General features: G+C 27.9%; 1 protein-coding gene across 1 annotated transcript; it reads right to left on the bottom strand.

Annotated features, from left to right (window-relative positions):
* Window positions 1-540: 540 nt before the first annotated feature.
* Window positions 541-16,805, bottom strand: LOC129960422 (steroidogenic acute regulatory protein, mitochondrial-like). Its single transcript, XM_056073844.1, has 7 exons — window positions 16,670-16,805; window positions 9,766-9,915; window positions 7,687-7,782; window positions 5,363-5,436; window positions 3,544-3,648; window positions 1,876-1,969; window positions 541-742 (listed from the first exon to the last, which is right to left on the bottom strand). Exons 1-7 carry the CDS (start codon window positions 16,769-16,771, stop codon window positions 662-664), a joined length of 702 nt encoding a protein of 233 aa, XP_055929819.1. The 5' UTR covers window positions 16,772-16,805; the 3' UTR covers window positions 541-661.
* Window positions 16,806-18,059: the final 1,254 nt, after the last annotated feature.

Genomic DNA, 18,059 nt, shown 5'->3' on the forward strand with positions numbered 1-18,059 from the left:
TGTAAAGAATCTTTCCTACTTAAATTATTTATTAAAAATAACTTAGGGAAGAAAGTAAAGGGAAAGCATTATATTGTTTTCAATCCTTTCATCTTTTCTTGTGATATTATTATGATGGTGATAATTATTTTATTTACTGAGGATAACCAGGAAATAGTTAGAGGATTCTTTTATTGCATCTACAACATATTTGAAGAACATAATTATAATAACCATAATTATATGAACATAACATAATAATAACTATCAAACTGTATAACTTATTACAATACTTGATTCTTTTCGTTTTCCATTTCGTCCCTTTTTAAAATCAGTTTAAATACTAGTTTAAATTGATGTAAATATAGTACTAGTGTTTATAGCCAAATGGCACTATTGATTTAATTTGCACACACATTGTAGCATTCTATTAGAAATAGGCAAAAGTAATTAAGAGAATTCATAAAATATCCTTAAAATATTTGAAATATGTAAGAAGTGCAATTGAGATTTTCTAACCTTCTCTATTATTTGTTCCGGTAGAATAAAATTGATGCGATGTTTTCTAATAATGAAAAGACTCTACACATTTTATTACAAAACGAAATATATACATCATGAATAATAAAATAAATAGCGATTAAAAACTTGAGTACAAAACCCCAAATGTTGAAGCATGTCGTTAAATTGATCTGATGTCTCTCATCTGATCAGCCATTCCGTAGGTTATTACATGATCAGTGATACTTTGCGACATCCATCCCTGAAAAAAATAATGTAAAATTAGAACCATTATTTAAACTTAACTATAGGAGGAATAATATTATTTTTGGCTTCTTGAGTACGAAGGACACAAAGAGAAAGTATTGGAATCGCCAAAAAAATTTAAACTCGAGATTTTGATGACTCTTTACATTTCAGACCTCATTGAATCCAAAAAACACATTTCTGTAATTATTTCTTTTGTATGTGAACACGATAACTCAAAAGCGTCTTAAACTAGACGAATGAAATTTGGTATATAGGCCAAACATTAGATTTATAGATTTTGAAATTTTAAACGAAATACGTTTAGAAAAAGTGTATTATTCTGGCTGCCCGAATACAAGTGAAGACGTTAAGTAATATAAATATGAAACGTAAAGAGATAGATAAGTAAAATTTGGTAAGTAAATTAAGCATCCAAAATGTAGACCAGCATTAAATATCAAACCAAGTTCGTCAAGATGTCGATCGTCTGTCTGTCTGCATGTTAACATGTTAAATCCAAAAAAAAAAATTACTTTGTTGGAATTTGAGATCATCGTCAAAAATAAAACAATTTAAATTTTCAATTCCTTTAGCCCCCCCCCCCAAAAAAAATGCTTTGAATAATTATTGGAAACTGAGAATTGTTATTTTATTTTCATATAGTATTTCAACAAATTATTTCGCAACTCATAAGCCCCCAAATGCGCTTTAAATTATAATTCATCCTACAAGAATATTTTGGGACCAGACATTTAATACAATCCGGAATAAAACAACGGTAATATTTTGCTTAGATCAAATCTTTGCTTACGTGGATCAAAGCTCTTTTTGAGGAAAGCTAAATGTAAATTTCTTTCTGTAAGTCCATTGTAAATAGGATACTTCTGACATTTTTAGGAAAATTTCTTCTAGCTTGAATATAGGACTTAAAATAATTCTATACCCAAATTATAATAAACACGTTGTAGCTCAAAATTCAAAATGTTGAACTTGTCATAGTGACATTAAAATTGGGACTAAAAATAAATCTATATTTAAATAATTGTATAGTATACGACATAGAGAAAAAATTAGAATTTTGAATTTAGCATAGTTCTGCCCTAAGAAAATTTGGCGATATAGTAGAAATGTCAGTAAGCAGCTAACCTTTAGAGTGACTTGCATAAGCCATGTGAGATGAGTCTTGGATGGATCTCCTCTGTAAGGTCGTAAAATGAAAGTATTGAAGCGATGCTCAGCTCTGAAACAGAGAATTTTCATTACTTATGTAACCATTATATTCTCATAAAAACAAAATAATTTTTCTAATATGAATATGAAAATAAAATTTTTACATCAGCTGTTTTTTAACATACAAATACAGGACATTTTTGGTATAAGTTGCTAAGCATATCCATGCCGTGGAGTGTTTTTTTCCCCCTGCGTTTAGCTTTTAAACTCTGGAGTTTAAGCTTAGAATTTAAGCTTTTAAACTCTGGAACGACCTTTAATTAATACCTTAACTATTAAGATAAAATATTTAAAAAATTTTAAAACATTGAACTGCTACTGACTACTACATTTGTTCAATCAAATTTTTCGCACATCACCACAATTTTACGCTTTTTTTTTCTTTCTTATTTTTATGAATACAATAACTGACATTAATTTAAATCAAAATAGAGGACACTGAAACTAGAATTTGCAATAAAATTGTAATCGGAAAGAGCGCATTGAAGTTGTAGGGGGTGATGATAAAGTGATCATAATAAGACAATGTTTGCATGTTTAGCTTAGAAGCATTCAAGCGTTTAGAACTCTTACAGATTGATACACGATTATTCAAGTGATACAGAAATTACCAAGTGACATTTCTTATAAATATGTAGGTCGACGCAGATCACAAATATTAAAGAAATTGTTCTACCTAGTAAGCCATATATATGGTACCTTTCTACAAACTTCCTTTTTTGTTCCACACATAAAATACATAGCGCGTTTCCTGTAATTGCAGCAATGCATACGGATTGAAATATGCACCGGAAATGACAATTTGTAACAGCGCCATCTATCATCTCAACGCTCCATTTCCATTCTTATAATCCGATATACCTCCTGGGGGGGGGCAACCATGCCTATATGAATAAGAAGCTGCTGGATAAGAAGAGTTGGATCGTTGGAGGTACTTCCACTCCAACGATGGGACATACCTTATACGGGAGGGATTGCATGTGACGGTCTTAAGGACTACGCCTCGGTTTTTTCTTTCTTTCTTTCTTTTTTTTTTTTTTTTTTTTTTTTTTTTTCGCTTCCTGTCATGTTCATTTCCCCTCCCTCTTTCCGGATGGCTTTGTAACTCTTGGGCTGTGTAACTCCAATGTGCTTATATTCCATTAAAAGATTTGCTTATTTCTGTCACCTCTACTTGTCTTTAAACTTGAATCTTACATTTTAGATCACTATTATATATTCTATGTTTAATATTATTATAAAAACCTAAGAAAGGCTCATAAATAATTAAAATTTCATTAAAAATAGATTAATAGTTTATGAAGATTTTTCGAAAGAAAAACAAGGGATTAAAGAATACAAGCGTAGATTATTACTGAAGAGTATGAATCAAAAAATATTATTAATATAGTTTCCCCTTCATTTTCTTTAATAAATAGCAAGCATTAACAGGTAATTATTCATATTGGAAAAGAAATAACAATAACGATGAAAAAATTACATTCCATGAAACGAAAGAATAATTTTCAAGGTTTTTATAACATCTTTTATTATTATTATTTGCATTCTTATGAAATTCTATTCAGTGATAAATTCAATTTATACCTTATGTAAGTTGAATTTGGTGGTGCTTTTGGATGGGAGATGGAAAAACTTGAATGTATTATGGCGTCACCTTTCTTTTTCCATGCTCTCAAATGTACGAAATCCCTGGAAATATAAAAGGAAAATTTATGCAAAAAAATTTGATTTCTCATATTGATAAATAAATCAATTTAAATATGAAAAGAAAAAATAACTGTTACGCGAAGATAAATTTCAAAATAAAGGTAATAGGAGCACATCAAAGAATCTAGTTTTCTACATTATAATACTAATAGTAAGAATTATCTTTTATGACTATAGCGAGAGTCGTTCGGAAATTAAGAAGGGATAAATGATTTAAGTAAGCTCCCTTTATTTGTAATAATTACATTAACACATTGAAAACTGGTCACTTTATTTCTTCATCTTTTTCCAGTTACCGAATATTTTTCTAGAAAATATTTTAACTATACACAGTTTCGAAGGACTTTATGAAACAACAATTTACAGAGGTAAACTATTAGTAGATTTATGATTAGTAAATTTAAATTATTGCTGATATAAACTCTAAATACAGAAAGTAATTAGAATATATAATAGCAGGCAGCAATAAAGGATGACAATCAATTAGCACTGTCTGTTCCGTCCACAATGTGTTAATGCTTCCATTCACAAACTTAACTTGGTGCCTTCATGAGTTTGCAAAAACAAATGTTTAGTTTAATTAGATTAATATTCTTATTCGAAGCTGAGCAGATTCAGACCAGATTTCATAATTTTAAACCATGATCAGATGATTAAGCTGATATCCACTTTCCAAACTTCCATTCCTTATAAACGGGTTGACATCCGCCACAGATTTGATGTGTTCTAGATTCCATTATAAAACATAATTCCTTGCAGAATCGGGTCTCAAATTTAAGATCTTCAGATCTCTTGACTCGAATTCTGTCATTAGATCACCGCAATGCTCTCAAACAAAAGGTTTTTTTTTTGTTTTTTTTTTTGTGCATAAAATTACTCATTTTCAGTTTCTGCGTATTAATTGCAGCTTATACTTCGAAGATATTCTTCATTTTCTTGTTAGAATTTGAAGGAAAGTTTGAAAAATATAAGAAGCTTTTGGCTGTTTACATACATAGCGCATAATTATTTGATATGTTGTTGCTTTTTTTCAATTTTGCGAACATGTTGTTACAGCATTCCTTGTAATTGCTTTAATAATACAGCTCTCCTTTTTCTAACTTTTGCCTATATTCCTTTACGAAGATTTTTATAATCTTACTCAGTTAAAGAGAAAAGGTATTTTATCATATCCTTTTACCTCAATTTAGTTATGAAAGACTTCTAACTCTCAACTTAAGCCAAAAGAAACTTTAAATTTTTTTTTTTTTTTTTTTTTTTTGCAACTTGTCTCCGAGACGAAGGACTGCAACTACTTACCACCTACGCAACTGCATTAAAGTATCTAATTTCCATGTTTAATGACACGTAAATTAAACCATATCTCCAAAGATAAGATTAATGATTATCTATGAGACATTTAAAATACATTTTACATTTCTACTATCAAGAATGCTCTTAGAAGGACTGACACAGTTAAAACAAACCTGGCTTTTGCACCATTAAATTATATTAAACCAATCAATCAAACTATTGGAAGGTCTAATGGATTTATTTCAATTTACGAAAATTAAATTTTATTTTCCTTAAACCAACTTTTTATTTGAATCTATGTAATAGTAGAATGTTACAAGAAAATGCTGTTATCGGCATTCCAAGACAAATCTTTTAGCCAAATGTTTTTTTAAAAAAATCAAGGCATTTAAAAATAACCTACCGACTTGATACAAAGCAACGACTAGCAGAAACGAAGTGAACGACGTTTGTGTTGTTGTCGATTGTTTCTATAACCTGAAATCAGTAATAAATCAATGAATATTTATTGCAATTTTTTGTCAAAAATAAATAAATTCAAATGCTGTAAAGCAACATTTATATTTCACTCAAAAGACTGCCGCAAAACGCCGTATAAACGAAAATATATATCAACGAAATTTTAATAAACAACTTTGATTATTGAAAATTTAATACTACTAATGTAAATTCATTTAGAACTAATAATTAAACACTGTAAGTTAGTACCGATATATACTCATAGTATGTAAAACAATAAATAAATTTTAAATTTTAAGCTTTATTTTTCATTTTTTACTTTAAATTTAATTTACACGCAATTAATTTTCAATAAAAATTGCACTTTTTAGCAAATTTTGATAGCAAAATGTACATTTATTATTTTATATGAGTTAGATGTAGGAAGGTAAGTGCATAGTTGAAAAATTATTGTATCTGACGTGGTAATCGTTTGAGAATATTAATTAAATGTAGCTCTATGATTGTAATAAAGTTAATTAAATGTTTTTTCACTAGTGTTTTGAGAAACAAAATAAGTTCGAAGCTTTTGAATGGAGTGTATTGTATCTTTAATAGAAGGAATAATTTCTTCGCATTTTTCTTTATAGTCGCTTAGTATCTGATTAGTATCTGATAATTTGTTTACAATTAATTCATTAGTCTGTTTGTATAGTTGAACAGACGTTCGTGTATTTGTTTGATCACAAAATTAAGCACACGTATTTGTTACATCTAGAAAGGTTAACTGAGCTATTAAAAATGTTCTACGATTTTTTAAGAAAAGTACAATGGAGTTAAAATTGTTTACTTTTTCCCTCCATAATTTCTGAATAAGTAATTTCTCAAACATTTTTTTTTTTTAAATCATCTTAAAAATCAAAACATAAGCTTTATAGAGGTATCAGTTTTATTTTACATCTTTTCTCTTATTTTTTAATCAATTTTTCAAAGCTATTTAAACATAACTTTTAAAACGTGTTATGTTAACATGTTAAGACCCAATTACAACAAAAGCTCTGAAAAATTATCGTTAATTTGTTAATCTTTTTAATTTACTTGTTAAGAATTTTCATTCTATTATTTTGTTAATTATAATTCAGAGTATATAAGAAACAATAGCAAAAAAAAAAATTAAGGAGTAATCGGATATGTGAAACATAATGAATTGTCGAGGTTTAGGTGTTTAGCTCCATAAGAGAAAAGTTTAACTCTAGTATCCTTTAGCAGGCCGTTTTAAAGGGATAAGTTACCATATTTCTCTTGTATCAAGTTTTACTTGATTTACCCGCGATTATCATTTTAAATATTCATTAATATGTATGCCTTTAACAAGACAAAATATTTTTCAAATCATGGAAATGCCGAATAGTTTGGTGAGTGAACATTCAATAGAGTCAACTCATACGACATTATCTCGTAATGAATCTAGATGAGTATGTTATCTAGCATCAACATCAGGTCAAGGAGCAAGGTCTTGATGCTACGTCAAGACCTTGTTCCTTCTGTAAGATTTGCAATTATGCCAAAATTTAATTGGCGTATTTGATCTGTATCACGTAAGTATGAATAGACTCCATTTCCGAAATGATGGATCAAATCAAGTATCTTCCTCGTCAGCTGATTTATGAAGTCTCAAATTTATGAAGTCCATTCCAGGGCGTTTATCTGACAAATCAATCTACTAAGCCAATGGATTAGACATTGTGATCCGTTGCTTGATTTCTGAGAATGTATCCTACCCGGGTTTTCTTCAAGGACAACTGGAAGGCATCAATTACGAGATGCTCAACGATCCTGCTAAAGATGATGCCTGTCAGAGGAAGTACAGCAATGAGGAAAACTTATGAAATATGTCGGAAATCTCCCAATTGCATCACTGCTGCTTTGTGGCACGTGTGGATCATTTATTTGAAAAGTTACTTCAAATATCTGCAACTAAATTGTTGTAAATTTTCTGTAATTAAATTATACGTTTTCCATCCTTTTCCTATCTGTGGGAGACTTGCATTTAATATTCGATTGGGTACATTATTACAAAAATTGATACTTTTAGATGTTTTGATATTTTCTCCATCGTTTCTGACATATAATTTGTGTATGGATTTTCGGAAATGAAATTCAAAATATCTATTAATTCACTCATTACATCTTGTGCTAACAGAAAATTTTAAATCAAGCTCAACAAAGTACTGTGTTTAAATAGTAAAATTATTATTTAAATTAAAATTATTAAAATATAAGACTCACGTTTGCTTTCTCGACACCCTGGTTCCATTCTGGGGCTGTTTCAACATTATAGAAAAGCTTATTATTTATTTTTTCTGGTGACATATTCACAACTCCCTAAAAAAATGAAGAAAAAAATTGCATTTAAATATTTTTCTTCCGAACAATCACGAGATTATCAGTTAGTAGGGTAATATTATTTGATGTAATAGTATAAGCTTAGTTCACTAATCAAAGGAAATCATGGTATATACCACAAAATAAATTTCAAAACCACAATAAACGCATGATATCCGGTTGGATGTTGATGGATACTGCTTAGTAACTCTCCTGCTTAGGCTCATGTTTATATTTAGTTGAGATGAATGCTACTCTGAATATTTTCTATCTTATTTTTAAAATATATCATTCTCTGGTTCCTTTGTAATATAATTCATTTCTAAGGGCAGAATGTCAGTATTATTATAAAAGTTAGCATTTATTTTAAGTGAGATGTGACATCAATGCAATTTGCATTTAGTTATATGAACACCCATATTTTCCTTTTTATTCTAAAAATATCTCTTTACCTGTTAAAGAGATATTGTAATTTTATTCATTTCCAAGAGCAGAAAGTCAGTGTTATTATTTAATGAATTGAAAAAAGCATAGCATCTTTTTAAAATTAAAAGTGACAGAGAATACGAAAGTATTTCGGAACAAAATCACAGAATATAATACAGCGTTTAACAACATATCTCGAAAAAATAGCCGCATTATGAATTTACTTATATATTTTTAATTTTAAAATTTAATTATTACTTTAAATATTACGCAGTAATATACTAGTACAATCTTTCAAACTTTTATTAATTTTAAATGGCTTTGTATTAGTACCATTAAATCTGCCACATAAAGTTTTTTGTTAAAATTTCGATTTTACTATGTTTTGCATCTGTTCAGCGAAAAGCGTATAAACGGCATTTTATTATAATTAAATTTTCTGAGTTATTTTTGCTTTTATTGAACCATTTTATTTATACAGGAGAAGAATGTTATGACTAGAAATGAATCTTATAGCTAGAAATGTTATGGCTATTTCCATGCACCCACAATTCATTACGCTTTGAATTTTCCCAAAATATGACACAACTTTGAACTAAACTAACAACAAGAAGGTGTATCATTCAGTAATACAACATTTGGACACGCTAGTACATCATCGTCAGTGGCTGTTTCTAAAACAATTCAAAATTAGCTGACACCATATTTATTTCTTTACATCACAAAATCTTACTTAAATTTGTTAGTTTTTACTATAAGATCTATTTAATTACATAAAAGAGAGGGAAAATATTAGCAATATGTTTTATCATAGTCCACTAGGCAAATAAGGTTTTCACTCGTAGCCTTTTTTTTTCCTTTGAAAAATAATATTTCTATCTCATTTTATGAGATAAATATTAGAAATTAATCGAGAAATAAAAACAGAAATTATCCATATAAAATAAACACGCTAAGTGCCACGTCGGTCATCGGCGACTGACAATTAAGTTTTCGTTCATGTCACGTCAGTCACTGGTGATTGAGGTTAAATTTTCCGCACAGACCATGAAAGTTACTGGTCACTGACAATATAAAATACGATATAAAACAAAACAAACAAAAAACCCATTTTTAAAAATAAATTTACAAATGTGCCTAAATTTTCCCTAACACAATATTTTTATTAAAACACGATAGACAAATTATGTGTAAAATGAATCGAAACGGAAGGAACATCGGCGGAAACCGCGAGAAAAATGAAAAGGAAGGCAATATCGGAGTCACGTTTAAGTATTAAAGCTAATTTACAATTTTATTTTATAAAATCTTTCAAATCAAGTTTCTTCTCAGTTATTATTTGTGAAACGTTATAAAATCTGAAAAGAAAAAAAAAAACTTTGTAGGAATTTCTACACACCCAGTTTTCTTTTTTCTTTTTTTTTTTAACGGTCTTAATCGGGATCGCGATCCGTAATCGTAGAAATTCATCTCTTTCACGGGCATCTTGCACAAGTTTCAAATACATCGAGCAAGCATTTTATATATAACATTCTATAGAATCTAAATGCAACTTACTTCGTACTTGAACACTTTTCCAATGGTTGGTATTCTTTTGCTGGTGATTATATCTTCTCCTGACTTCATTTCTAAATTCCAGTCCTTGCTTTCGAGTATACGCAGTGATTCATTTATGGAACGTTCCGCAATTTCGTGAAAATTGCTCTTCTGTAAACACAAATATGCGTTTTAAACATAAAGAAAGATTTCTTGTTAATTTTTAAAAAAATTATCATAATTTGCTTTGATCAAAATAATTAAAACTTTGCTATAAGTTGTAATATTATTCAAGCAGCTTAAAAACTCCTCCCATGCTCTAACTAAATCATTTGGATGAATGATTAATAAAAAGAAAAAAAATTGGAAGGAAATGTAATTAAAAAATTAATTTTAAGTAAAAAATAATTTGATTAACACCTTTCATACATGATGTATACATAAATCAATTGATTATATTTTTTAAAGGCGAAAATTAAAAGCAATAATTTTTTATTTAAAAATATTTATTATCTGTTAAGAATACGAATAGCTACGGAGGCAATTTTTAAAAATAATTATTAGATTAAAGTTTTTTTTAAATTTGTTAAACTGATTTTTAATATGCCAAAAATAAAAATAAAGCAAATCGCGTTCATTTTTTCCTTTTTAAATGTTATTAAACTTGGAAAAAATAACAAAATCCTAATGTTCCTTCGAATTCAAAATGTGAAAATTTTGAGCAATTCGAAAACTGTATTTAATAAGTTGTAAAACTTGAGCATATTATATAAGTTGAAATTTCAGCACAAATATATGATGCAAAAGCTTTCTATTCTTGAAACTTTAATGTAACATAAAAATAGTTTATGAAAAAAATCAAACATTTGCAGCTTCTTGGAAAAATATTTGCAATACTACATTTTTACTCAAATATTTTTTAGAAAAAATTGTATAAATAATATTTCATAATAGTCTGCTTCCGTTATTAACTTACGGAAATATGAACAGAAAATTTCAGTAAAAAAATTCTTAAATATACGCAAATGCATATAAAGAACATTGTTTCCATATAAAGTATTCTACATAATGTTGTGGATTTCATTGATAAATTTAATTATATATTGAAATATCACCATCTTTATGTTATTTAAAATTTCTGTTATAATAATTAATTAAATTATTTATTATCAATTAAATTATTTATGATCAATTAATAAAAAAGAAAAAACTTTATGATAATTAAGTGTTCACAATACTCTCAATTTCTAAGTAAAATAAATATACGTTTCAAAATACGTTATAAAATACGTTGCAAATATGTAACGTAAAGTGAATTTCGGAAATTATTCTAGGATAAAAGATAGTCAAAATGCAATGCAGGTATTTGTCAAAATAATATATGTTGATCAACGATGTTTCCAATTCTCTTTTTCAAAATCTCAAAAAAGCCAAAACCATTTCAATTTCTTTTTAGTTTACTAATTTTAATATTAACATTTTTTTTCAGTTTAATTCTCACTTGAAAGAAAGCCATGATTTCGAATTTGCTGAATTCATGAAGTCAATTTACATGCGTAACTCACATGAGAAATACACCTGCTATAAACCTATACCTATTGCACGTTATCATTTGGTATTCTGTAACGCACGAATAAAAATTGAATCCATTACTAAAACATTCAATGTATGTTTTAAAATTGCAATTCCTATCGTGATTTGAACTTAATAAAAAGCAAATAACTTTGCAATTGGCAAAACTCAACCATTCTCAATTCAGTTTCTAAACCCCAATCATATAACCAATTTAAATGTTTCAGTTTTATTTTAGTAAAAAGATTTTCTGTTCGAAATATATTACATTATTTTTTTGTTTAAAAAAGTTAAAGCATGTTAAAAAAAATCATTTATTTGTAAACCGACTGTCAGTATATCTGATTTATTCTATTTAAAATTCATTTCCTGTAAAAGTTGTATTGTTTGTACTATCAATCTATCAAACCCTTTTTTTTTCTTCTTCAAATCTAATTCATTTGTCATTACATCACAAAGGCAGATAACAGACAATATCTCCTGCATTCTTATCTTGAAAGGTCGAAGGCATTGCGCTCCTGACTGCAGTTTCACTTTCTTATCATCTCTCTGCGAGTGCAAGTGTACTAAATTTGCACTCGCTTTAACAAAGGATGAGCATTCTAGTGGACTGTACGTTCTTCCAGAATATCAGGTCGAGATTCACAATGTGTTTCGTTCAGTTATCAGTAATAAGGGGTCTACTATAAAAATGTCAGTTAAAGAAAAATGAACTTCGAAATCATACAAACAACAGAACTTGCTCCCAACAACGTGTTGTTTTCAAATAAACGAAGGGGAAAACATAGATTACATTCTTTAATTTTTCAAAAGTGAAAGATCACATTTAATATGATATTTTTTGATAACAATTAGTTAAATGCTATGATAAGGACTTTAAACCGCTACTTTCTGCTGATATTAATTATTAAATTTTTTTATAAACTTCAAAAATATATTAGAGGAAAGTATAATTAAAATTTACATTCTATCTATTATATATATTTATACATATATAGATAGTAAATATCAGAGTCCAATCACTTTCAAGAAGTAGAATTAATGATATTTTAGCTAGTTTGTTATTAATTTGAATTATTTTCGGTTATTAAATCACCAGTTTACTCTTTACATTAAAAAATAATTATGTAAAAAATTTTTATCACTTACTCTTCTTCTGTTGCATACTTGTATTTTTTTTATTATTTAATAATTTTAATTTTATTAAATTAATTCTGAATAAGTTGAATTTTATAAGTTAATGAAATAATTTTCTAGTGGCGTTTTTGCTTCGAAATGGAAAAATTTTTTCACAAAGAAATTTTTATCGAGCAATTACAGTTTTTAATTAATTGAGCTTAATTAAAAACTCTCTAAATTAATTTTTTAAAATTATTTTTACAGTAATCCTCAGAACCATTTAATTTTTTTATACGGCAGCGGTTAGAAAATAAAAATCATGCGTCGTAGCGTTTAGATTACCGATGAACGATAAAACGATTAACAAAACGATAAACGAACCAATAAAACGATTCGAATTTTAATATTGATCAAAAATTAATTTGTGAACTCAATTAATCCAATCTTAGCATTTTTCGTGACTAATTTAACTTCGGGAAATTATTTTTCTACGCGCATGTTTTAACTGGCATAATGAACTGAATAAATTACTTGCTTATAACGAAACCATTCTATTCTTTTCTAAATTTAATAAATGGAACTTTCAATATCTGCCCAAAAATTATACTTTCAATGAGAATGTTCAGATGAGTGAAGATTATTAGTTCATAAGGGATCTACAAAATATTTCTACAAAAATATTTTTAATGCAATTTTAAGATGCTGGCTTTAAGATGGGTGAAAACTAGAAACTCTCTCAGCAAATTAAATTTATCAATTGCCAGATATTCCTAACGCCTAGTATCAGCTGATCATATCCTATTAGCAGGATAGGAAATCACACACAAAAAAAGAATATCCTCGAAATCCTCCTCAAATTGATCATTTCGTCCTCTAAAATATAGAAGCTAAATAAATTTCGAGAGCATTTAGGCTGTTTTGAAGTAAAAAACATCCTTTACATGTTCGCAGATATGAATGCACTAGCATTCATTTCATTGTCATGTTTGATAAAATGAATGATGTAACATTCAAATTTATAGGTCACAAAATCATGCATTTGGTTCTTTCAGTGGCACTAATGGTGGAATCTACCCTCGAAGCTGACTATGCAACCTGTCCACCAAAATCTCATAAGTTTCAGAGATTATCTTATGAATAATTTTGTATTAGAAATGGAAACAAGCAGATTATTGAAACAGGGGGATCTGTCATTCAAAATATTGTATAATATTTCAGTACGAATTTTCAACAATATTTTATTGCAATATTGTACAACAATATTTTTCAACAATATTTTATTTATTCAGTGAAATTCAAGAACGAATTATGCTCGTTAAGCATAACTGTACTCCAAGTACGCGTACTTCCACTGTACATGCTTCTTTTTCGAGTACAACTTTCAAAAGGCGTCAGTGATTACCAAATAGAAGCTTACTATTGCACGTGGCATTTCATCTAACATAACAACATTTGAAAAAAGGATTTTATGAATTTTATACGATATAATACTGCTTTTAAAGATCCGAAATTGCACCATCAAGTGCAATATCATTCGTTGAAAACCATGATTTATTTCATATGGACTGATATTTCAAAGCTATCTATCATATTAAGACTTATTTTCATAATAATAATAATATAGATATAGTTAATCTAAACAAAATATTTTTACTTTGTAATATATTATTATTTCTAGAAGACTTTAGTTGTAAATGTTAAGATAGATCGAAAAACTGTGCTCAGCGGTTTTAAAATAGTAATTAAATAATATATTTATAACATAAAAATTTAATACTTATAAGGTCCAATACATTGCTGATAAATATATAATAATGAAATATTATCAGTAGGTTTACAAAATATTTCCCTATCAAGCCAGTTAATACAAATGTCAAATTAACGTGTCATTTTAATTTTAGGGTCCCTTGTTCATTTTGTAAATGAAAAAAAGAGAAAAAAGTGTAGCAACATAATGTAAGATTGCATGTGGTTAGGTTTTAAGGCTAGTTTGAAGACATGAGCCCTTATTCATGTCACTGTAGCACCAATAGAATTGTCCTTCAATTCTTGGATTCAAGGTTGGAGAATTCCCAGAATTTGAAACGACTTTATGATACTCAACACTGAAGCCTTCATATTACTGTTAATTATAATAATGTTACACTTTAAATAATCTTTAGTATGGAAATTATATCCATAAAAATTTCCTTTAACCCTTCATCCAACCAATTATAGTGATTTGATGATATTCATCCTTGATTTGTGAGTTTTTGGACCATAATTTTTAATTTACAATCAGATCTTGCCGGTATATTTTTAAGGAAAGCAAGGAATAAACATAATGGATCTAACCATCAATAATGAACTTTTCCGGCTTGGATACATGAGAGGGTAAAATATACACAGAGAAAAAATTCCACGTCTTATGATTTCCCTGCATTGAAAAGTCATAGCTTATTGAGGAAGAAATTCTCAAAAAAAAATTCTTTTACTTTTGCAGAGCTGATGTTTAGGAAACTCTTCAGAGATATAATCTGGTTAATACTTCATTATTAAGAATAGCGTTTCGATACTCTATAATATGTTTTAAATTTGGAAAAACCTCATTTAGTATTCATCAGTTAAAAGAGGAAAACGTTAAATCTTGTTGAAAATGAAACTTTTTATTGCTTCTTTTTAATTTTCATCTTCTGGTACAATTGATTTTCTTTTGCTCATTTAAGCACTAGGAGATATAATAATTCAGTCACACTGTTTGGTTTGCGATTTCAGGGCCCAAAAGCAAATATATAGGCTAAACTGCCCCAAATAAGTTTTTAATTTTTTTGCGAAGTTTATTTGAATAGCATTTCAATGTAAAATAGTTGAAGTAATGACTGGAAATGAGGTAATGAAATGCAATAAAAACTCAAAAGTTAGTTTAAATAAGTTAGGTTAAATCCTAAGGGTTTTAAAAATACAGAAATGTTAACAAGTGAGCAATATTGTCAGTGTCTACTTTTGTGCGGAAATGAAAAAAAAAAAGCGTTTGATCACGCAATAGTAGATATCTCAGACTTTTATGTTCTGCTCAACAAAATAGCATTTTACACTCTAAGCAAAATAGCTTTCGTGAATTTTTTTCCCCGTCCAACTCATTTTCTTAAACGGATTCGCAAGTTCATGGCATTAATTTGTTCATTTACTGATTATGAAAGATCAATTAAGCACATCTATAAACACTTATTTATTTCGGTCACAGAAAATAAAACTAATTAGGTCTTTTGTTATTTTGTAAAAGATCTAACAAAATAAAGCCTATGCACGACTAATTACACAATGTTTGTCTGAAAACAGCTCTCGGTTTAAAATAATCAATTACGTGATTTTTTTTTCCTTTTTTATGCAAAATGTATCCATTTTTTAAGGATTTCTTACTTCAAAACAATTTTTAAATTGTTAAAATCTATTTTAACACCCATGAAAATCAATTAAAATATAACTTTAAGAATTTTATGAATCATTTGAAAGATTCAAAAATCATTTGAAAGATTTGAGAAATATCAAGGAAAATTTGTAAACTTGAAAGAAAAAAAAAACTAAAAAACTAATTTTCAACAATTCACAAATAAAACTATGCCATATACAGTTTTTTTCTAGGTGAAAATATTTTACATAATTAGTTGGGAAAAAAAACACAAATTTCGAAAGCATAATTTTATTCACATTTATTTAATAAAAACAAAAAACACTTAAACAAATAACGAGTTTTCGCTTAAACTGCCTTCTTTCTTATCTAACCTATTTTAGGATTTGTTGATTAAAGAAAACATAATAATTTGGTAAGAGTTATCAAAATCTTGGCAGAAAACTAGTTTTTAGTTATTACTTCAGAAAAAAAATAGAAAGATATTATTTTATACTACCTGAAATTTCCTTCACCAGCTAATTATTTTGAAGAAAACAACAACAACAAAAAGAGATAGGGAGGAAGAGAGAGAGAGTGGAAAAGGGAGAGGAGAGAAGAAAGAGAAAGAGAGAAAAGAAATAGATATCTCAAACAAAGCTTTTCAGGGAAGACATTTTTCTGATGCTTTATGCTTTCGAAATAATTCTTCATATTAAGTCAACCATGTTTCAAATTTGATAAAAGTAGTTCACTATTATTTAATTGGGATAATAAATATTTTGAAATCTCTCCTCTTATAATGTCGTGAATAAAATGCTAAAATGTTTGTTTGAAAATACGTTAGTATAAAAAAAAAATCCTTACTTTCAATGGTTTCTGATGAACACCCAATTCCATCATCCACTGATGAAGAGTATTGTCAGAAATTAAGAACGAAATACAATCGTAGAACATATGGAGCAACATGATTTCTCTTTAAAATAAAATTTATTTATCCAACTTTATATATCCAAATTTCCGCGTTTTGATCCTCTCCCCTTTTCCCTCAACACGATTGGTTGTTACTCTCTTGGCGAGAAATCGCTATTTGGCGAAGTGATGAATTTAGAAAGAATGCCTTCATGATAATGAAGATGTAAATTAGGTATTCGTTTTATCTGTTGGTCAATTGTTCTAGCAAATAGATAACTATAATTGTGTCATTTTAAACTGACAAATATTTTTTTCAACGCCCTTCAATATCAAAATTATCACTTTGATTTCAAAATTTTTAGGATTAAAATTCTCTACATTTCTATCATTACTAATTTCGATTTTATTCTCCTTTTGTTTTTATAAAAGCCTCAATTTTCACTGTAAATATATAAAAAAAATATTTATTATTTTGTAAAATATAGAAAATAAAGATATGTTTAATGCACAAATAATAAGAATTAAAAATTTGCCATCATGGGAAATAATATCTTTATTAATAATTCAATCAAAAATTCACGAGGTTCTTCCCTCAAATTTCTTGCATGCTTCGACATAAAGAAGTTATTTAAAAACTATGATAAAAAAACGATTGCTCTAATGTGTTATAGAACCCAACGCATTGGATTTGAATTAATAAAAATTATCTGTAAGTTACAAATTTTCACTTTCACTAAAGGATTGTCAAGGTTTGTAATTATTATTTCGTAAATTTGATTCTTTTAACCGATAATTACGGTGTATATTATCGATGAAAGACATTTTAAAAACATCTTAAAATTAAAAGTATTATCTATCTATGCTCTTAATATGTTGCTGAACGCAACATGCTGAATTAGCTTCAATAAAAGTTATCTATAATGAATTTTACTTTTTTCACTGAAGGATTGTCAATGTTTATATTTATTATTTCGTAAATTTGACTCTTTTAATCGATAATTTTGGTGCATATTATCGATGAAATTCATTTTAATAACATCTTAAAATTAAAACAATTATCTATCTATTCAGTGATGGTAATTATCTATCTATTCAGTGATGGTTACCCGATTTGCGTATTCATTTTTTTAAGATTATCTTCAGTTATAGTAACAATAACATTCATATGAATAAATGTAAAATATCTAATAGAACCAGAGCTGCTAATATGGCCACTTAGCAGTTTCAGTGTTAGTTTAAACTTTCGCCCCCCCCCAAAAAAAAATCTTCATTGCCATGGAAAGAAAAGCAAAGCAAAAAAAAAATGCTATAGCAGTTTACCCAGCTGAATTAGTCCAATTAC

This window comes from Argiope bruennichi, chromosome X2 (genome assembly GCF_947563725.1).
Source record: "Argiope bruennichi chromosome X2, qqArgBrue1.1, whole genome shotgun sequence".
NCBI lineage: Eukaryota > Metazoa > Arthropoda > Arachnida > Araneae > Araneidae > Argiope > Argiope bruennichi.